This window comes from Anomalospiza imberbis, chromosome W (assembly GCF_031753505.1).
Source record: "Anomalospiza imberbis isolate Cuckoo-Finch-1a 21T00152 chromosome W, ASM3175350v1, whole genome shotgun sequence".
NCBI lineage: Eukaryota > Metazoa > Chordata > Aves > Passeriformes > Viduidae > Anomalospiza > Anomalospiza imberbis.
This window is the reverse complement of record NC_089720.1, coordinates 5,150,372-5,173,433: the sequence shown is the minus strand read 5'-3', so window position 1 is coordinate 5,173,433 and position 23,062 is coordinate 5,150,372. Positions and strand designations below refer to the sequence as shown.

The following is a 23,062-nucleotide window of genomic DNA, read 5'->3' as shown; positions in this document are numbered from 1 at the left end:
TTCATTATATTTTCTCCTCTCTGTACAGCTGCAGTGGGGGGTGAGCAAGCAGCTGTCATGGGTGCCTGGCATCTAGCCAGGGTCAAACCATGACATAGTATTATATAATATGCCCATGAACAAAAGCCCAGGAACTCTAAGAGCAAATGCAAAAACATTGTGATCAGCAACTACTTAACTAATAGAATAAATACTTATGACAAATTTGTTTTAACAGGCTCTGGTTAAGATCTGTTACTTTAATACTTTGTGCCCTATATTGGGTGCCAAAAAAGACTGTTGTGGTTTAACTCCACTTAGCAACTTATAACCATGCAGCCATTCACTCATACCCCCTCCACACCCATCTTCCCCCAAGTTGGGAGGAGAATTGAAAAGAAAAAGTAAATCTCATGGGTTGAGATAAGAACAATTAATTAATCTAAACAAATTATTATTGTTGTTGTTGTTATTATTAAACTAATAATACTACTGATAATAATATTTGTAATTTGGGGGGGGGGGGGAGAGAGAGAGAGTAACAGAAGCCAAGAGAAACAAGTGATGTACAATACAGTTGCTCACCACCCAGTGACCGATGCCCAGCCTGTCCCCAAACAGTGATCAGCAGCTTCTGGCCAAGCCTCCCATCTCCAGTTTATATACTAGGCATGATGTTCTATGGTGTGGAATATCCCTTTGGCCAGTTTAGGTCAGCTGTCCCAGCTGTGCTCACTCCCAGCTTCTTGTGCAGGTCTTCACTAGCAGAGCATGAGACACTGAAAAGCCCTTGTCTCAGGGTAAGCACTGCTCAGCAACAACCAAAACATCAGTGTATTATCAGCATTATTCTCATACTAATTCCAAAACACAGCATTGTATCAGCTACTGAAAAGAAAATGAGCTCTTATCCCAGATGAAATCAGGACAAATAATCTACCTTTAGAATCCCTTGCTTTCTCTATGGGATTCCTTCTCCAGACATCTGGGTTAAGGACTTTGGACTAGAGGAAAAGGTCCATATATTTGCTTTTCCTACTGTCTCATCCCTTTGTAAATTTGCTTTACTGTGAACTATATTAATGCTTCATTTTCTTATTGACAGTAATGATTTAAGGTTGTGCTTAACTGATTGTTCGAAGCATTGCCAAATTGCTGAAAATGGTTGAATAAGACCCCTTAACACCAATTTAGTGTTAAAGATGGCATCATTTATTCAGGCACCTGGAGTGGTACAGGGGATAACTCATCCTAATGTGCCCCCTGATTTCTACAAGTGTATTGCTAACATACAGTCACTACATGCATATTATAATTTGGCCATTACCATAAAACCCTCCCCATGTTTCCCAAGTTCCTAAACTCAGTCCTTGTTTTGGCTGTAGCTGCATTTCTGAGCCAGAGGTCTCTTCTTTATCTTCCAATGTCCTTGCTTGGAGAGCAGTTTCTGCAGGCCTTGTTTCTCTGCTAAAAGCTCACAATTACAGTAGAAATTGAAATAACCTTTTTGGTATCAAAATGAGTTGTCAGGGGAGTACAATGGAGATATCTAAAGAATAGAAGAATATCATAGAATTAAAGAATGGTTTGAGTTGGACAAGACCATAAAGATCATCTGGTTCTAACCCCTCTGCCATGGGCAGAAACGCCTTCCACTAGACCAGGTTGCTCAATGCCCCATCCAGCCTGGCCTTGAATTCTTCCAGGGATGGGACATCCACAGCTTCTCTCAGCAGCCTGTGCCAGGGCCTCACCACCCTCACAAAAAAGAATTTCTTCCTAATCTCCAATCTAACCTTTACCTCTTTCAATTTAAAGCCATTGCCCTTGTCCTGTCACTACATATCTTTGTATAGTCTTTCTCTGTCTCTCTAGTAGGCTTCCTTCAGGTATTGTAAGGCTTCTGTAAGGTCACCCTGGATCCTTGTCTTCTCCAGGCTGAACAATCCCAACTCTTGCAGCCTTTCCACAGGACAGATGCTCCATCCCTCTAATCAACTTAGTGGCCTCCTCTGGACTTGCTCCAACAGGCCCATGTCCTTCCTGTGCTGTGGCTCCCAGAGCTGGATGCAGTACTCCAGGAGGGGTCTCACCAGAGCAGAGGGCCAGAAACCCCTCCCTCGGCCTGCTGGCCACGCTGCTTTGAATGCAGCCCGGGATATGATTGGCTTTCTAGGCTGCAAGTGCACATTGCCAGCTCATGTCCAGCCTCTCATCCACCAGCACCCTCAAGTCTTTCTTGGCAGGACTGCTCTCAATCCGTTCATCCCCCAGCCTGTATTGATATCGGGGTTTGCCCCGACCCAGGTGCAGCACTAGCACTTGGTCTTTTTAAACCTCATGAGGTTCTCATGAGCTGACTTCTTGACTTGTCCAGGTCCCTCTGGATGGCATCCCATCCTTCAGGTGTGTCAACAGCACCACTCAGTTTGGTGTCATCTGCAAACTTGGTGAGGGTGCACTCAATCCCACTATGTCATTGACAGAGATGTTGAATAGCCCTGGTCCCAAAATGGACCCTGAGGGTCACCACTTGTCACTGATGTCCATTGGGACTGAGCCATTGACTAATACCCTCTCAGTGTGACTGTCTAACCAATTCCTATCCATCCCTCAAATTCATCCCTCTCCAATTTAGCGAGAAGGATGTTGTGGGGGACTGTATCAAAGGCTTTACAGAAGTCCAGATAAATGACAATCCGTAGCCCTTCCCTTGTCCACTGATGTAGTCACTCCATTGTAGAAGGCCACAGGTTGGTGAGGGAGGTTTTGCCCTTTGGGGCTGTGCTGGCTGTTCCAAATCACCTCCCTCTCCTTCATGTGCCTTAGCAGAGCTTCTAGGAAGATCTGTTCCAGGATCTTCCTATGCACAGAGGTGAGACTGACAGGTCAGTAGTTCCCAGGGTCCTCCTTTTAACCCTTTTTAAAGATGGGTACAATATTTCCCTTTTTCAGTCTCCATGGACTTCACCTGACAGCCATGACTTTTCAAATATCATGGAGAGGTGCTTGGCAACTACATCAGCCAGGTCCCTCAGGAGAATATATTACAACTATGTTTGGATTGCACCTTTAGGGTCGTTTGATGGTGGTGACAGCTGGGGGAGGGACTGTGTTTTAAGCATATTTGTTCTGAGCATTTTCATTTTGAGCATTTTATTGTTTGATTTGAGGAAACATTTGTGGATTAGTAGCTCAATTACAGTTGAGCTTCAAATGGTCCTTGAAGGATTATTCAAGCACATGTGAACTCTGAAGATGTGTACCAACTGATGAACTGTAAGCTTACATTATAAGAGTTGCTATTTAGTATTTTTTACCCTCCTGTGTGAAGTAATTAAGTATTGAATCCTTGTAGGTTTGTGTCCCAATAGTGAGGTTGGTCCAGTACTCACTGGTCTCTTCATACTATCTAGGTGTAAAAATATTGCTACCTGCCTAGGCTTCCTTGTTAGCATATAAGTTGGCATAGCTGCTCTTTCAGATGCTGTAATGGGTTTGCATGGCCATGTTTTAGTAGCGGGTGGGGTTACAGGGGTGACTTCTTTGACCCTCATGTCCGACAGAGCCCATGCCAAGTGGCTCCAAGATGGACCTGCTGCTGGCCAGTGCTGAGTCGATTGGTGATGGTAGTAATGCCTCTGGAGTAACATTTAAGAAGGAAAAGAGTTATGGCACAGATGTAATTGCAGTCAGAGTGGAGTGAGAATATGTAAGAGAAACAACTCTGCAGACACCAAGGTCAGTGCAGAAGGAGGGGGAGGAAGTGCTCCAGGCACTGGAGCTCAGATTCCTCTGCGGCCCATAGTGTTAGGGTCTGGTTATTAAAATTATTTAGGTCTTCCTCAGTCCAAATTAAGGTACAAAGAAGACCATATGCCAGTGACAATAGTATGGATTTTATTTGATAGTAAATATGAGGGAAAGAAAAGGGAAGAGAAAGAAATAGGGAAAGAGGAGCTTGGGGGGTGTGGAGGGGAGAGAGTAAGGTGGAGATAGACTAAGTAGAAAGTATCACCACTCCGTAGATCCTTATGGCGTCCTGTTGATCCTCTTCTTCTGGTCTTCTTGAGGGTGAAAGTCTCCTTGAAAAGCATAGAATCCAATGGGTTAATATACGCTCAGGCCAGGTGGCAATGTCCAGGTACTTCCCCCGGAGGAGGGAACAGTTTCTTGCAGCAGACTCTGGATTTGTTGCATCATGTGCAGTCCTGTGGTGAAAGGCCTCTGGGTAGCGCTTTGGAATGTCTTTGATGGATTATGACACCCCCCCAGCTGCCTCTCACATGAATGTCCTGTTGATGTGGCATGTGGGGTTGGGGATTCCACAGCTGGACCAGTTTGTGTAAGGGAGGGTGGGTATTCACTGCCTCTGACCAGAGGTCACGCCACACACCTGAAACCTCCCCCCTCTTCGTTTCAGGGGGGAGCCTATGTAAACCTGGTTTCTGTGGGCTGTGGTCTCCCCCACCCCAAATCCAGACAGAGGTGACTCTCAGCATGGCTGCTGTGTTTGACTCTCATTCTTTTCCTTGTTTATTTGTTTCCTTCTCCCTGGGCCTGAGATGACTGAAGAATGGGTTTCTAATCATGAGTTTGACTTTCAGTCCAAAGTCTCAGTCAGACATCTTTTAGGCAGGGGTGGGCTTCTTCATACAGTTTTGCTATAATGTTGCCGCAGGCCTCTAGCTGGGTAATAATTAGTATTGACTTTATGATTGTAGAAGGTTGATCAATTGCTTTATTATATTATCTTATACTATATTATATTACACTTATTAAGAAACTTAGTAACTTTTACAGTTAGTCTGATACTGCTTTGACCTAATTGGTCAATCCTTCTAAACACTATTTAATGTCTAATTAAGAAATCACTTTTTGGTAAACAAATCTCTGTGACACATTCCACATGTGTGCAACAGCAGGTGCAAGTGAAGATAAGAATGGTTTCTCATTTTTTTCTCTGATCTTCTCACAGCCTTCCCCGGGAAAATGCTTGGGAGTGTCTGTGCTTGCTCTCTGTGGCCAGAGAGCTGCTGCCACACTATAATGTGCAAAACTTTATATCAGTGTTTGAGGCATGAACTATTTCAGTCTCTGACACATAGTGCAGACCATGGTGAAACAGCTGTGACCCTGCAAGCCATGGCAGAGATCTACCTGCAGCCTATGGAGGACACCCATGTTGGAGCATGTGGATGCCTGAAAGAAGGTTGTGACCCTGTGGGAATCCCATGCTGGAGAAGGCTTCTGGCAGGACCTGGGCCTTGTGGGAAGGGGTGTCCATGCTGGAGCAGGTTTGTTGGTAGGACTTGTGATCCCATGGAGGATCCACACTGGAGCAGCCTGTTCCTTAAGGACAGCACCCCATGGAAAGGACCCACACTGGAGCAGTTTGTGAAGGGCTGAAGCCTGTGGGAAGGACTCGTGCTGGAGAAGTTTGTGGAGGACTGCCTCCTGTAGGAGGGACCCCACGCTGGAGCAGGGGAAGGACTCCTTTACCTGAGGAGGAAACAGTGGCAGAAACGTGTGATGAACTGATCATAACCCTCATGCTCCATCTTCCTGCCCTGCTGTGGGGGGAAGGAGGTAGAGAATCAGGAATAAAGTTAAGCCTGGGAAGGAGGAAGAGGTGGAGGGAAGGTGTTTTTTAGGATTTGTTTTACTTCTCATTATCCTGCTCTGGTTTTGATTGTTAATGCATTCAACTCATTTCCCTAAGTCGAGTCTGTTTTGCCCATGATGGTAATCAGTGGGTGATCTCTCCCCATCCTTAACTCATTAACTTTTTGTTATATTTTCTCTCCCCTGTCCAGTTGAGGAGGGGAGTGATAGAGTGGCTTTGGTGGGTACCTGGCATCCAGCCAGGGTCAAATCACCACAGATGCATACATATTTTTGCTGTTCAAGCACTGACAACCTAACAAGCCAATCACAAATAAGATCTCTGGAGTTCTAAGGGGAGGATGAGCAAGTACATCAAAATAGCATCAGGGAAGAAGTAATGCAGCATTTGTAGTCTTTAGCATCTGATGTTAACCAAACAAAAGCTGATACCTTTTGATCAAGATGGAAGCAAACTGATTAATCCCATTCTCAGAAGTCATCTCACTGAGGATGATAAAGATGGCAATAGAGTTTATTTTAGGACTGTGATTGGAGATGCAATGATAACTACACATTGTTGTATCCTTACTTAGGTTTTCTTTTTTTTTAAAACTCTGAAATGAGTAACATTGTGAAACTTATTTGTGCTGTGCGGTACAGGTTTTAAAAAACCTTGTGCCAACATTGAAATATGGATTCAAGTTCAAAAAATACAGTTGCATATGTTTAGGGCCCACAAACTTACCAGGAAATAAATGCATCTATTTAGGAGGTTTCTGTGTCATATTGTTCTGTATTCTTGTATATTTAATAACAATTTTAACATTTTATTTCAAAGAAAGAGGATATATGGTGATTAGATAAATGAAAAAGCTTAGGAAAGTTTTTATCACTTGTCATTTGGGAGATTATTAGTTAAGGCAAAATGGACTCATAGTCAGTCCTAGTTTATAAGCAGCCTTCCTCATTCCTGACACCTAATTAGTTTTTCCTGTCATTTCTGTATGTGTTAAAAATGGAACTGACTCTTTCAGCCATCCTCTCTGCTGGATCTGAATCAGCCAACCCCTACAGCTGGTCACTGGATGACCTGCCATAGTGTGTAAGCTGTTAGTAGGTATCTGTCTTAGAATTTTTGTCCCGAACATGGGCCTTATGCCCTGTGCGCAGCGCCAATTCACACACCGAGGAGGAGGTACTTCTATTTCTTTGTTGTAGTAGGCACAAAGTAGGGAGCTGGGTGGTAACCCACAAAAGGTTGGCTCCCCAGTCATCAAAGCTTTATGTTATTTATACATTTTTAGCAAACAAAGGCATTAATATTCATTGGCTACAAGTTACCCAGTTCTTTTATTAATTAGTATTCTACCTTCTATTGGTTAATGATTCTCTTGCTTCCCATGCTAATTAGTCCATATGCTCAGTCTTCCTCTTCTTTTGGGTCTGTGGGTTTCTTGGGTCAGTGATCTGTGAGTCAGTGGTCACAATCTCCCCCTGCCAAAATTACCTTTTACCCAGTTGGAGCTGATTTCAACACAGTTGCTGAGTTGGCTTTATTAGTTTCTTCCTTTTCTTGGGAGTTCTGCCAAATATCCTTATGGCCTGTAAATTCTGCATTCTTTGTGTCCACTATCAGGGGTACATCCTTCTCCCCAAGCTTTGGTAACCTCTCCCTAGGTCTGAGATCAGTGAAGCATGTCAAGCCCTAAACCTCAACAAGGCAATTCTACCAACAAGCAATTTATATTTCTAACACCTGGACATCAGCATGTGCCCTTAATGTTTTGTGTAAACAATAAAGTTGTGAACACATAATTTAACAATGAGTTATCATTTTATTGAATGACAGCTTCCAGTGTTCATACTTTTGTATCATAATAAAGAGGGGGTGACTTGAGATGGATACTCTACTGGAGGTCAAGATTTGTACAGTTTTTAGTAAACTTGGAGCAGAACCTGCTCTGCAGTGTTTGGACATGATTATTACCTTAACTGGAATTACTTTGTGCTTGATGTCTCACATCTGAGCCCTTCATGACAGCAGGAAGGGGCAACCTGCCTTTGCATTTCAAAGCCCTTCAAATATAATTTGTAATTAAATGTTCTTCCTCTTTTTATGCTTGACAGCTCTTAATAAAACAAGAAATTTCTTAACTCCTTAGATCTTTGAGAAGAGTAAAATGAGAAAAAATGGTGTGAAACCTGTGAAGATATATGAGATCTTATTTACTTTATTCCTCTGATTCACTTAGGCATTCTGATAACAACCATTGCTTCAAAAGGGGAATTGCAGAATTGGCCTGACCTCTTACCAAAGCTTTGCAGCCTGTTGGATTCTGAAGATTACAATACCTGTGAGGTAAGGAGGCTTATTTTGAAATGTATTATCATGTAAATTTGATTATTTTTTGCCTTTCTTCATAGATACAATATATATGTATAGTATTTTGTGTATGTATGCACATATATAATATTTTTTTTTTTCAGTATTCATGAAGGAAAATAAATAAATACCAGCTCAACTGTTTTAAGCTATGAGGAGAAAAATCTTGTCTGATTTTTTTAAAAATTTTGCTTTTAAGCATTTTTAAAAATATTATTAAATAAATGAGCACTGAATGTTAAAATTAAAATTACCACTTACCTGTTATAGACTCATCCAGCTTGAGATCTTACAGATGACAATATAAAGTGCTTAAATAAAAAGTCTTTAAGGCTATTTTAATTTAACTCCATATTTAGTTAGCTACATTTACTTTGTTGATTAGCTACATTTACTGTGGTCTTTTGCTAAAATTACCTGTTCTGTAAAAACCCTGAAATGTTGCTTTCTTCAAAATGTAAAATAACAGATTTTCTTTTGCTTTGGGTTTTTTGTTGTTGTTTGTTTATTTGATTTTGTTTTTAAACAGGGTGCATTTGGTGCTCTTCAGAAGATATGTGAAGATTCTGCTGAAATTTTAGATAGTGATGTATTGGACCGACCACTCAATATTATGATACCTAAATTCTTGCAGTTCTTCAAACACAGCAGTCCAAAAATAAGGTAGGTTTAGGTGCTATACTAAAGTTATCTGCTAAAAATTTATTTACATGAGCAGCGAGGTTGATATTTTGTAGATCAGTTTAAAACATACGTAGTTTTTTTAAATGATCCTGCATATGCAAATGTGAGAAGGCACAGCAATTTCATGCATTGGTCATTTCCACGCTTATCTGTTTAGTTATTAGATCAGCCTCACCTCTCTATGCATCTTCCAAATCAAGAATTTGTCTGACTTTGAAAATCAAATTATTTTTTAAGAATTTGCATATTATTATGAAAATTTCAATGCTGTGGTTAAAATTTCAAATTCTGATTAGAAAGAACTATCTTGCATTTGTTTTGTTATGACTGCAGCAATGAAAGAGTAAAAAATCATTTGCTGATAATGGTTTTTGAGTTCTTGCAGAAAAGTATTTTGCTGCTTTAACTCCACCAAAACTTATAAAGCTCTTTATCTTTCAGATAGATCAAATTAAATGGGTTCAACATCCTTTTACTTTAATACAGTATTAATCTATCCAAAGTAACAGAAGTATAGAAGAAAAATTCCAAAATTAGTTTGTTATTGCTAATATTTATCAACAAGAACAGTAGCTTTTACCCTGTGTAGTGGTTTTGGTTTGCCAATATAAGATTTCCCCAATTTTAAGATTTCCTGGCCCAATGCACCAAAGAGTGTGGCAGGGTTTGATGCTGGCCAATCACCAATGCACTCACTTCCTGCTGTGAGATAGGATTAGGAGAAAGGCAAAGCAGGCTCAAAACTTTAGGAGGGTATAAAGAAAATTTTATTAACAGTAACTAAAAGGACAAAAAGTAATAGAAATCAAAACAAACCCTTCAGAACACTTCTCCTCACTCCACAACCTTTTCTTTCCCATTGACAATGTAAAGAAACAAAACCTAAAATTTCCAGTCAGTTTACCACCTCTCAAATAGTCTTTCTTCAGTTCACTTAGGGAGAGAAGTCCCTCTTGTTAATGTTATGGAGACTTCTCCACAAGAGGAAAAAACAGTCCTCTCGTGGCTCTCAGTTTTCATGACTAGCAGCCACCCAGGGAAATCTGCAGTCATGAAGACCCTCCCATTTTCCACAAGCCTTCCCAAAGCTTGTCTATGGGCCATGTCGACCTATGGGGTATTGTTTTAAAGATGAGCTGTTCAAAGGCAAAAGTTCTCATTATCTATTTCTAAAATCATCTTCATCTCTGGGAACAGAGATCATCTTCTCCTGGGGGCACAGGACTACTCTCTTTCAATGTTCAAACTTCTCATGGGATCACAGCTACTTTAAACATCTGCTTACTTTAACATGGAGGCCTTTGCTCGATATCAATTTGAACCCTTCATCTCCCCATAGTTTCATGCATTATAGGGAAAAAGAGTCTTTTTCTCCATAGCTTACAAGAGGATTTCAGCCCCAAAATCAAGGCATCTCCTCATCCCTCCCATCTGGGACTTAACTTCTTTTTCACTGACCTCGATGTCTTCATGTTGTTCCTTTACATGCTTGCATCTTGTTCCTTTCTCTCACTCAAGGGAGGATTGAAGCACTGAAAGGGTTAACATGTTGCCTGGGCCCTGCAAATGATCACCTGACCTGCCAGTAACTTGTGGCAGGATCGGCAGCTGGGGCTGTGTCAGGATCGGCTTCATGGCTGGTCTTTGGTTTTCTCTGCGTTCAGTTCCAGCCGCAGGACCACTCTGCACAGCTGCAGGGCTGCCTCTGGTCTCAGCCGCGCTGGGCGGAGGGGACCTGACAGCAAGATCTTAACAGCCATAGCCAGCTCTGCTCCAGCCAGGGCTCCGCAGCCTCCCCCCGCTTCCTGTCTGGCAGCTGCTGGGGGCCCAGCCCGGCCAGAATGGGGCTCAGAGTCCCCTGGACCCCCCCTGGAGAGAGGCCCGGCCCTCTGTGGCAGGGCCGCCCAGCCCAGCCTAGCCAAGCCGGCTGGCGGGTCCTGTTACCTGTCCCCAGGCCCGAAGCAAAAGAGGAAGTTCCTGGGTTTCTTTTGTCTTTAACATGTGTTTTTCACAGAGGCGTGTCCAGCTTTCTAGGCTGGAAGCTTTGCATCACTTCCATAAATGTCTCTCATGTCAAACCATGACACCCTGAAATGAGCCAGCAATGTGCCCTTGCCACAAAGATGGTGAATGTCATCCTGGGCTGGGTGTTGCCAGCATGGGAGGCAATCCTTCCCCTCACCCTCCAGATGAGGCCACACTTGAAGTACTGTGCCCAGTTCTGGGCTCCCCAGTACAAGAGAGACATGGAGCTACTAGAGGAAGTCTAGTAAAGGGCCACAATGATGATGGACTGGAGCATCTCTCCTATGAGGAAAGACTGAGAAAGCTGGGACTGTTTAGCCTGGAGAAGAGGAAGTTCAGGGGTAACATCATCCATGTGTATAAATACCCGAAGGGAGGGTGCAAAGAAGACAGAGCCAGGCTCTTTTCAGTTGTGTCCAGTGACAGGATGTGTGGCAGTGGGCACAGACTGAGACACAGGAGATTCCCTCTGAACATTGGGTAGCACTTTTTTTACTGTGAAGGTGACCAAGAACTGGCACAGGTTACCAGAGAGGTGGTAGAGTCCCCATCCTTGGAGATATTCAAAAGCCATCTGTAAGGCCCCAGAAAACTCGCTTGATGAGACTCTTAAAAGGGCTTATGGTTGTTCATGTACTCTAAGTTTGACACACAGGAGAAATACTGACAAGATATTCTCAAGGGATCAAAACAACAAAAAAATTTACTGTCAACTTGTCCTAGGGTGACGTTATGATGCTTGTATCCCCAATCGTGTGTTCTGTTTATGCTGGATATTATGTTCTGTGCCTTCAAGACTGGCTCTGAAAAGTGAAGGCAGGCCAAAGAAGCACGGAGTTTTGTTATCAGCCTGCTCACTCCCCCACAGACTGCTGGACACAGATGGCGCAGAACACCACACTCCTTTGCTTTTTAGTTAGTTTAGCTAGCTGAGGTAGTCCAAGTTTTCCCTGGACTGGTTTTCTTTCCCTTTTCTTGGATCCATTTGAACCTGCTCCGGACTGGGACCCGGGGAAACACCGAGAGCTCGCACTTTGTGTCCTACCAGGGCCTACTCTGGGTAGCAGCCTTTCCCAGCGCCGGAGGGACTGATAACAGAGCGACCACCTACAGGAGAGACTTTCTGAATTTGTCATCTCTTCAGAGCGGCGAATGAGTTTTGTCATCTGGTATTGTTAATTTTGTGTGCTGGGGAGTGCTTTGCCTGTTAAATAAACAGGTTTTTTCTGAGGAAATTCTTCCCGAACCAATTGGGGGGAGGGGCCGTGTGCGTTTGCTTTCTGGTGGGGGGGGGGCCTTTTTGGAGGTTTTCTCCCAAATTTGCCATAAACCAGGACACAACTCTGTAAAATCAGAGAACTTTGGCAAAAGTTTAGAGCAGCATTCAATCAACATAAAACACTTCTCAAAGCATTAACTTAGCCCATTCAACTTAACAAACTCCAAGCCCATCCAATTTTAAATTACTCAAAACTCCAAGAAGAGGGAATTAGAAGAAAGAGACAGACAAAAAAAAGATATAGAAAAGAACAAATATAGCTACCACTCCTGGTTCCAGCAGTGTTCAGCTGATAGAAATTCCAAGAGGAAGTAAAGTCTAAACATGTGCTCACTTCATGTCCTTGGTTAAATATCCTTTGGCTTTCCTGGATCCTTCCCCCGGGTGGGACTTCCAGTCATCTGACCACTCTGGGGCTAGATTGGGGCTCCAGGGGCAGGGTGTGGAGCATTGCCTCCAGTGTGCCAATGATTGGTAGCCCCTGCAGGGGCTGCAATACAAGCCTCAGGGGGCTTAGGGTGTGCAGAGCAGGGCATTGCCACACCAGAGCAAGGCCCAACCTGCCCCTTCCCCCACACATGCACCTGAAATGTTCAAGCCAGCAACCCTTCCAGTCTCTCACGCTGTTGTGATGTGGTCCTGTGCAACCAGCTGTAGGTGGCCCTACTTGGGCCAATGATCTATAGAGGTCCCTTCCAACCTCAGTTGTTATGGGTGATTCTCTGAAATGTGTTTTTGGACTCCTCTTTGAAAATTATATCAAAAGATTCTACAACTTGGAGGGCTCAGTTATTGCCAGCAGTAGTATAGATGGTGAAGAGTAAAAGGAAGAGTATAACTAGGAATATATCTTGATAGGATTTAATAAGATTTAGAAACTCCCCTAAAATAGATGCACACTAAGAAAAATATATAACAAAGCATGAACTGGCACTTGTAGGAAGATAAGCTTTTGCTTTGAAATAGGTAAACCAGTTTCAACTTTAAAGCAGATCATCTGCTGACCTGTGGCCTGGTTTCAGTACGTAGTACTGAAGTGCAAAGAATATTAGTTGTGTCAGTAAAATACTATTAGTACTTAATAGTATTTAAATATTATCAGTATTTAAATCTGTGAAGAGACAACTTTCGAACACTGTTTTATGAGACTCTCTTCCAAGAAATGTCTGAAGAGACTAGATGTTTGGAGTTAGATTAGTAAAATACTTCAGTGGATCTTCAGAGGTTTTGAAAGGTAGCTTTATATTGTGCCTCTACTTATATAATTTGGCTTTTGTGTCTCTGAGAATGAAAAAGACTTGTAAGCAACGGCTTTGCATGAAATGGAATAGAAGAACCAGCTCTTCACTTTAAGTTTGTTTCTACCACATTTGTTTTATTATGTATCCTAATGCAAGTGTGTATTTGTTGTAAGCTACAACTATATTACTGATGCATATTGGTCTCATTAAATGGTAAAAATCTTGCAAAGGCAGTTGGATACTTAGCAATGAAGAAGGGCATGCTAAAATTTCACCATGTTAACTTGTATGGAATTATTAACACTGTTTCCAAAAATCAGTGAAAATAAAACTCCTTAACGCTAATGTAGCGTTAAGAAGCAGGCATTCTTTATTTAGCCGGATGCACAGGGGGATAGCTCCTCTGAAATATTGTGCATCCCGAGTACAGAAAGAGCTCCTGTTTATATACTATATTTTACATACATATACATAGGCTTTCCCAGAAGAAACGTACATATTATAATCATTTCCCCAAAGTAATTAACATATTTCCCCTCCCTTTTACACATATGTTTTTCTGTCCTGAAGTTCTTTTTGGTGGTCCCTGGTGGTTGGCGACCCCAAAGTCATACCTGACCACCTGTTTAACTGGTAAAAGTTGGCATAACTGGGCTGGCTGCTTTCCAGTTCTTCTTCCTACAGAAAACATTGTGTGGTTCCATAGGCCAGTGGTCCTTGAAGAATAAGTATTGTGTTAGCTCACCAGGTGTAAATGATTCTTCATCTGGCAACAATATCAGAGAAAATTGATAATCATAATATACTGAAAAGACCATCCTTAAATACTGTTTGGAACAAATGTGCCAGGTAGTCATCCTGCTATAGTTCTTATTTACTGAATACTTAATTTAAAATTATTTATTAGATATATTGGAATATAAGGTAGTACTTAAAAATGTGGTTTACTAATTTTTATTGGTAACAATATAGATGTTCAGATTTAATCCCTCTTGCCTATAGAATATGCTTGGACAGTGTGTCTTGGTTTGAAAAGACAGGTGTCTGTTAAGGAAGGAAGGAGCCTCTCTTGAAATGGAAAATGTAAACCCCCTCCCTCTGAATTATTATAATTTTGAAAATTTAGGGGCTCTCAGGCAAAGATATGAGAGTAGGAATAACAGTTCTTTATTAGGAAAAAATAAAAATGCAGTGATGCAAAACAGAACTGACAGAGTCAGAATACGACCTGACACCCTATTGATCAGGATGTTGGTAGCAGTTTGATTAAATGGTGGCTGCAGTCCTCCTGGAGTGATAGATGTAGTTCTGTTGAAACAATGAGCCTGTAGAAAGGATGTAGTTTTCCTCTGAAGGTCCAGTGGTGGTATAGATGGGCCTGGTCTTTCTCTGGGAATCCAGTGGAAAAGGCTGCCTGTGGTGTTCCAAAATCTCAGATTATATCCAGGTAGGAATGCTTGGCTCCTCCCCCTGGGCAGAGCATCTCACAATGGGATGATGTAATTTTATCAGTCATGCAGTGAGACTCAATAACCCATTAACAGAAGATATCTCCCTGGAGGCAGGATGGGTGAGGAAGAGATAAAGAAACCTGTCCCACCTGATTTTAACAGGTGGCCCAATTAACAGATGATAACTCCCCCACCTGGTTCTAACAGATGGCAATAGAATGCAGACTCCCAGCCACATCTTGCGTTTGCAACCTAAGACACGGTGTTATTTACTTCCTAATGTTTGTGATGCCTATATACAGTTTAGAAAATGTTTAAGACATAAAAAACATATATATTTTAACTGTTCAATTTGTAGGTCTCATGCTGTTGCATGTGTCAATCAATTTATCATCAGCAGAACTCAAGCTCTTATGTTGCACATAGATTCTTTTATTGAGGTAAGTGTATTTTTGCTTGGAGGGGTAAGTATATAATAATCAAATAACATATCTAATTTGTCAAGAGCTTTGAATAATATTTTACAACTGAAACAGAGTAAAAATTTAACAAGGTAGAAATCCATTTAAATTTAGGTGAAATGTGCTGCTTTGAGCTTGCTACCATAAGTAAAATATACTGTTTAGTCTAGTAACTCTGCAACACTAGTAAAACTGCCCCAACTGAAGAGAAAGAATGTGAATTTCTGAGCTGTAGAGATAAAAGATAAAAGAAGCTCCTTGATCCTTGAAGCAAACAAGGCAGGATAACCCAGGAATTCTTTCTGTACTTTCTGATAAAAAACTAGCTACAAGTGTAACTAGCTGTAAGTGTAATGGGAAATCAGTAAAATGAATATGCATGAACCTATTGTGAAATTCTATGCATATGTAAACTAGTAAAGGGTAATAAAAAAAGATCAAGAGTCCTCAAGAGCATGCATGTCCTTTGAAGAAAAATGATCCCCACATGCATCCAGCACTGTAATAAACATACCGTCCCTACAAATCTTTATAAGAATTGTAGGGTTTTAATTTTTCATCCACATTTCATTATGTCAAACCAGGTAGGAGATTTTCTATCCTCACAATGGCAGAGGAGAAAACAAACCTCCTTGGCGTGCCCCAGGGAATTTCCCTAGAGGGGGCTCCCCTCTTTCTCAGCTTGCCACCTGCAAAGATAGACAACGACCTACTAGTGTGCAGATAAACAGTATATATATATATATCAAAAAGCCCCAAGAGAGAGAGAGAGATAGGACTACTGTTAAGTCACTCAGAGACGTCTACGCACCCAGCCTCCTTCCTGTGCCTGCAAGCAGCCCAGCTGATAGAGCGCCTGGAGATGAGTTCATTAACCGATAGAGTGGCTGCAAACAAGTTCATTAGCCTATAGAGTGTCTGGAAACAAATTCATTAACCAATAGTGCGGCTGGAGATGAGTTCATTAGCCGATAGAGCAACTAGAGACAAGTTCACTGTTCAATAGAGTGACCACGAGCGGCTCTGGTAGTGAGTAAAATGACCCCAAAGTTTGTATGCTTGTAGTATCCAGACACTGTGTCGTTAATGTGTTTATAATCGTGTGAGTGCGTAGTGTATAAAGAGAGTGAACGAGTGAACAAGGAAGTGTACCCGCAGTGCGAGGAGGAAAGTTCTACTTGTGTCTAAAGCAACCAAATAAAACCCAAAGCACCAACTAAAATAAGTTGTGGGGGCAGAGACTACCCCGCAAAAAAGTAGAACAAGTAAAAAAACATAAGTAAAGACATTTATTGTGTTTAAAAGTAGTAATTTGTGTAAAGTGTACACATTTTAACCATAGCTGACAAACTTAAAAGAGTTCCTCTACCCCAGTAGTTCAAACTTAATTCCTAAAATTTTACTGTGTACTATTATTCTAATTGTATCCAAAGTGTGTAAAGACAAGGAAGCTAATATAAGTAGATGCTAAAGTGTAGTATGCTGTGTTGTGTTAAAAAAAGTAAGCACTTTAAGAAATACCACCTTTCCCAGTAAGTTTATGTAGTTCTTCCCCCACACTGTAGTAATTTAATTCTCAAAATTGTAATGTTATGTTTGTAGAGATTATAAGATTTTGTTTGCAACAAGTGTAACATTTTATACAAAAAAACTACAGTATAGTAATTTAACTGTAGTAAAACAAATTAAAGATATTCCAAGAATTCCTCTCCCACAACTTAAGCCTTAACTCTCGTAAATTTAAAATAAAGGGGGGCGTCTATATTTATAAACATATCAAAGTTTTTACTGTAACACACACAGCCTTTTACAAAGCAAAAAGTAACTGTCAGTAAAAACAATAATTAAATTGTACAAAAAAAAAACTAAAAAAGACTAAAATTTTGTAAAAGAGAGTTTAGATAGAGGAAACAAATAAGTTTATATAAAGAAACTTTATCAGACTTCAACTAGTAATATAGTAAGTCTAGACTGAAAACAACCCACCGTAGAAGTTAAGTAATAAACACCAAAGTAATAAACAGAATAACCTACAAGCAATTCCCAAAAGCTTTTAGTGCATTAAGAAACTAGCACCTTACGCGAGTACTATTACAATACAAAGTTTGTGAAAAAAAAAATAGTATTGCTGTTCTATGCCCCAAGTATAAATTAAAAGTTCCTAATCAAACCAATTCAAAACCTGCGATCTTAAAACTTGTGTGTAAAAGATTGCATCTAATACCTGCCACCTAGAAGTCTGTGTGTAAAAAAAACCTTAAAAAAACTGTAAAGGTTAAATAGAAACAAAATAGTATAAAGAATAAAAACTAACCAAAGCAAAAAAGTTCCCAAACTAGCCCCTTTAAAGAGTTCACTAAGAGAAAGCCGCCAGTAGGGGCGGCTCAAAAAAAAAAAATTATAATACCTTATTGCAATTAATACTGTTTTAAAACAAAAAAGCAAAGTCTTGTATACTAATATGTTTTTCACCTTAAAAAATCACCCAAAATAGCAAAGTAACTGTAAGTTCAGAGTTCCCTCTGACCCACTAGTGTTGGCTCTTAAAAAAGAACAAAGAACAAAAAGAAAGCAAATCAAATGTGTTGTTCAACATACAATATGAAGCAACAATGTATAAAATCAAACAAAGTTTATCATACTAAAACACAAAAATGAAATACATAATTTGTTAAAAGCTCCTCCTAAGGTAAGGGAGGATAAAAAACAATCTCCCCCAAAAAAAAGAAGACTCAAGCTCAAAAAGTATACCCACTCAAACCCATCCCCCTACTAGCAGTCCAATTTCATCCAGAACTAAGAAGTAACAAACCCCTCTACAAAAAGCAGTAAGACCAGAAGAAAAGAAAAAGGTACAATTCTAGTTATTACAAAAGCCATATATTCAGTTTTAAATAAAGCTTTAGTACCTATAGAGAATGATTATGTTGTAGTGTAAGAAACAACTAGCCAATCTAAAAAAGCATACTTTTGCAAACCTTTAAAGTAACAATAAAGTATTTTCAAGTTTTTATATATCCCCAACTCATTAAACATTCTAAAGTAAAAAAATTACTCTAGAAGTAAATAATCAAAAGCACATAGAAGTATTAAGTTTAACATTAACAACCATTAAAATTAAGAAAGAAATTAATAAAGAAATATTAAGACAAGTATTTTTAAAAGTATAAACCTCTGATGTACCAGGGAGGGCGAAGAACACCCCCCCCATAGTAATCAAGCTTAAGGAAAAGACACAACCAGTAAAAATTAAACAGTACCCCCTAAAAAATATAAAGAAGAAATCAGCCCAATAATTAATAGTACAAGATTGAAAGCTATCAATAAAATAACAAAATATTTATATCCTGTAGTAGCAAATCCATATACTTTAATTACTTGTTTAACATCTAAACTAACCTAATTTACTGTTTTAAATCTAAAAGATACTTTCTTTTACCTCCCTATCCACAAAACCAGCCAGAAAAATTTTACATTTAAATAAAAAAGCCCTAAAAGCAAGCACAAAACTCAGCTCACATAGTCCACGTACCTCAAGACTTCAAAAATTCCCCCACTCTGTTTGGAGAACAACTTACAAAAATCCAAAGTCCTAAGAAACTCCACCAAAAAAAAGCCTTTCAAATTTCCTAGAACTCCAAATATACAGAATATTAAAATAAACCCCACAAACATAGCAAAGTAGTACTAACTGTAAGTTTATAATTAGACTGTTCGTCATATAAAGATCTCTAGTAGACAAAAAAACCACACAAGCCTTTCACCAACAAAAAAGTACCCTCATATCAACTCCAACTTTAAAACTACCAGAACTATTCTTATATTCTCCCATATAGCTCAAAACTTAAATTCATTCCAAAAAGCAGTTACTTACTTTTCCAAGCAACTAAATACAATGTCAAAAGATAACCAAGTTACCTCAAAGCTGTAACAACAATCATACTAAATATACAAAAAACACACAAGTTTACCCTAAGACAAAAAATAACTATACTAGTGTCCCACACAGTGTCCACAGCACTAAAAGTAAAGAACAGCCACCAGCTCTCACCACAAAAGTTCCTAAAGTACCAAACCATCATAGTAAAACAAGATAATATAAAAAAGTAGTAAATAACATTATCAACCCAGCTTCTTTTCTCAGTAAAAAAAAAAAAAAAAAAATACACCATGATTACCTAAAGACTATTAAAACTTCTTACTCCAACCACCCAAACTTAAAAAACACTCCTTTAGATGATACAAAAACCTAGTTCACTAACAAAAGTAACTACCCTTACTAAGAAACACCTCTACACAAAAACCAAAATTATCACACTAACCCGTGCCTTAAAAATGCATTCAAAACTGTACACACACATAGAACTATCTAAAGAGAGAAGGAACTACTAAAAAAATAATCCAAATACTAAAAGTATACATATTAAAACACACTAAAAAGTAAGCTCAAAATTAAAAAGAAAAAAAAAAACTAGTAGATAAAAAAGCAAAGAAAGCAACAAAAAGTAAAGTAATTGTAAACAAATTTCCCTTAAAAGTAAGCCAAAATATATAATAATACTAATCAAAAAAGACATATAACCAAGAAAAGTGAGCTACCATTAAAAGAGAGCTAATAATCCCTTCCCATGTGTGTAGTCACTAATAAAAAAAGAACATCAGAAAACACACTAAAAAGTTAAGTAGTTACTTAACTTTTATAAAGTATAGCTCCTTTCCCAAAATAACCAAAACTACCAGTGTTACAAAGTACATCAAAATAGAGTTAACTTTTAAATAGTAGTTTCCACAAGCTTTTTAAAACACCTATCTTATTAAAAAGATCATTACCAAGAATTTATATGCCACTGTCACTCAAGTAAACTGACAGTGTAATCCTTACCTCCAAACTAACCCCAAAAATAACCCCAGACCAAAACTGAATCAGATTAAAAAGAACCATAAACCTAAACAACAGTAATAAATTAGCTTTTCAAAACTCCCATGGAAGGGGGGTGTCAGTACTTATAAATATTAACAAATACATTTTCAAAATAACCAAAAACATTCCCCACCAAAACTATCAAGATGACCAGGGTAAATAATACCACTTTCAAAGTTCCAGTCACTATTCCCAAAGAATAACATTTTATTTCCAGAATAGTACAAAAAACCTATATAGTAACTTTAAGTAAACAAGTCAAAGAAAATGAAAATACATATAGCTAAAATTGAAAACAAAAAGCTAAGTAAACCAGTACATAACATACAACCTAAGAATTATATATACATTAAGTCTCTTTCAAAAAAACCTTTAAAACCACAATAAAAAAACCATTCCAGATACTTCTCACCACCTTCACCACAACCAAGATTAAAAAACAAAATACCCAGATCCACCACACTCAAATAAAGCAAGCCCCAAAAGCCCCTTAAAAATTAACACCAAAAGACAATTACTAAATTAACTAAAACTTATTCAAGCAAAATAAGTATATTGGGGGGAGTAGTTTATAATTTTGTTTATAGAATTGTTTTGTGTATAGTTATAATTAAAGTCCTAAAATAACTCTATCCAAAACAATACTAAATTACCTTAGTCCTAAGTTTTAATCAATATACTAAATCTATAAAGAAACTAACCACTACAACAAGTAAACTAACAAACTTAAAATAACCCCTACAGTTATCCCTAAAAGGCCGGAGTCCAAAATCACAAGTTAATAGTAAAAGCACTTAATAAAGTTCAAAATAACATATCTTTAGCTTTCAGTTTTATACAAACACAGTTAAAAATACAAGCAACAACAACTTTAATCATATGAAAAAGAGTAAAAGTAATTTTCCAGCTAAAATTCAAAAGATTATCTAAAATAATACAATTAATTCTAAAAGAAAGTTCCAATCCTAGTAAAAGATAGTAAATTTTCTAATTATATAAAGAAATCTCAAAAGCATCTATAACCTATAATCCTACTTCTAATGTAGCCACTACCTTTGTACTTACTGTATGCAATACCACTATTTATATTATCCACCCATCATCACACTAAAATTAAATAATAAAAAATAGTGCTCTCAGAACATAAAGTGTAAACATAAAAAGTAAACAAGAAGTTACAAACAGTAAACTTAAAAAAATACATTTGTAAAAGCAATACTATTAATACTCAAAATGTGTATCTTAACACTAAAAGTATTTACCACTTCAAAATTCATCCAGTCACTAATCAAAAAACTGTACTTATGTATACTAATAAACATTGTGTACACTTATTATTGTAAGGATTTGCATTAAGTAAAAGAATTTACTTATCTTCTTTTGGAAAGGGGGGAATGAAACAGAGTAAAAATTTAACAAGGTAGAAATCCATTTAAATTTAAGTGAAATGTGCTGCTTTGAGCTTGCTACCATAAGTAAAATATACTGTTTAGTCTAGTAACTCTGCAGCACTAGTAAAACTGCCCCAACTGAAGAGAAAGAATGCGAATTTCCAAGCTGAAGAGATAAAAGATAAAAGACGCTCCTTGATCCTTGAAGCAAACAAGGCAGGGTAACCCAGGAGTTCTTTCTGTACTTTCTGATAAAAAACTAGCTACAAGTGTAACTAGCTGTAAGTGTAATGGGAAATCAGTAAAATGAATATGCATGAACCTATTGTGAAATTCTATGCATATGTAAACTAGTAAAGGGTAATAAAAAAAGATCAAGAGTCCTCAAGAGCATGCATGTCCTTTGAAGAAAAATGATCCCCACATGCATCCAGCACTGTAATAAACATACCATCCCTACAAATCTTTATAAGACTTGTAGAGTTTTAATTTTTTGTCCATGTTTCACAACCTCCACTACCCCTAAACTGCACATTGATGGCTTCCCATTCTCAGCTTCAATCTCCATGGGTTGAAAGTCATTCTGCATGCTTATCTTTAAATTAGTCTAAGCACTCTCCCAACCCAAGGAATTAGTATTTTGAAAATGCTTCCTTTTCATAAATACAGGAAACTCTTCTTGCATAGAGGTACTGGCAGCAGTCTGTCACTTCCATGTGATGGAGAGTTCAGTACAGGGATCACCATGTCAGTGAGTGTAGATTATGTGTCTCTCTGAATACTACTACTGAATGTGGATTAGAAGGATGATGTTTTGGCTTAACCAGGGTATTTTATTTGCTGCTGTTATGTTCTGAAGGCATTTTCTAGCTTCAGAACTTCATTAATGTTTAGGGAAAAAATTCAGGGAATAATGTTCTTGTGTCTAATGTACACATGACCAAAACACTGGGTAACAATACACATTGAAAGTCTGAAGAGTTCATTTGCTAAACCATATGTCTTTAGGAAATAATACAGTTTTCTGAAGTGTGGGGTGGGATGGTAAAGAAGTACGTTTGCATACTTTAGTTTGCCAATAATGTAAATTTTAATACAAGTTGAACTAGATGAATGAAGCTTTTCTACTGGTATTACTTTCCAACAGAATCTTTTTGCACTGGCTGGTGATGAGGAGCCTGAAGTACGCAAAAATGTTTGTCGTGCTCTGGTAATGTTGCTAGAAGTTCGAATGGATCGCCTGCTTCCTCATATGATTAGTATAGTTGAGGTGAGTCTTATTTCTCCGATTGTATGCTGAAACATGTTTGGAATTGCAGAAATAATAGCAAATTAAAAGCGTACATCAGAATAGGTATGTTACTTTTGTGCTTGCTTACTCTTTGTTTTACATTTTTGCTTGCCTACTCTTTGTTTTCCTTCAAGACTGAAGTTACAACAGTTTCTTTTTAGCTAATTGCCTGTGGTATTCACATTCTCTGAACAGAGAGAGACATGATTCTCTCTCCCAGGATTTTTCCTGGGAAGTTGTGTGATGCAGTGAGAAAGCTCAGAGAAAGAAGAAAACAATTCTTATCTCTATTTGCTGCTCCTCTTGTTTGCTGCTCCTGTTGTCTGGAGACAGTCATGGGTTTTTCTTT

General features: G+C 38.8%; 1 protein-coding gene and 1 long non-coding RNA gene across 5 annotated transcripts in view; one reads left to right on the top strand and one right to left on the bottom strand.

The window, feature by feature from the left end:
* Positions 1-12,121, bottom strand: part of LOC137464258 (uncharacterized) — a 360,835-nt gene extending 348,714 nt beyond the window's left edge. Inside the window, exon 1 of the long non-coding RNA XR_010994136.1 lies at positions 12,072-12,121. This is a non-coding gene — a long non-coding RNA (uncharacterized lncRNA). The remainder of the gene's footprint in view (positions 1-12,071) is intronic.
* Positions 1-23,062, top strand: part of LOC137464250 (transportin-1-like) — a 141,616-nt gene that overhangs the window by 59,583 nt on the left and 58,971 nt on the right. For all 4 annotated transcript variants that reach the window (XM_068175552.1, XM_068175549.1, XM_068175550.1 and 1 more), the window contains 4 exons: positions 7,839-7,945; positions 8,499-8,632; positions 15,008-15,089; positions 22,570-22,692. In XM_068175552.1, coding sequence (XP_068031653.1) covers positions 7,839-7,945; positions 8,499-8,632; positions 15,008-15,089; positions 22,570-22,692 — 446 coding nt within the window. The remainder of the gene's footprint in view (positions 1-7,838; positions 7,946-8,498; positions 8,633-15,007; positions 15,090-22,569; positions 22,693-23,062) is intronic.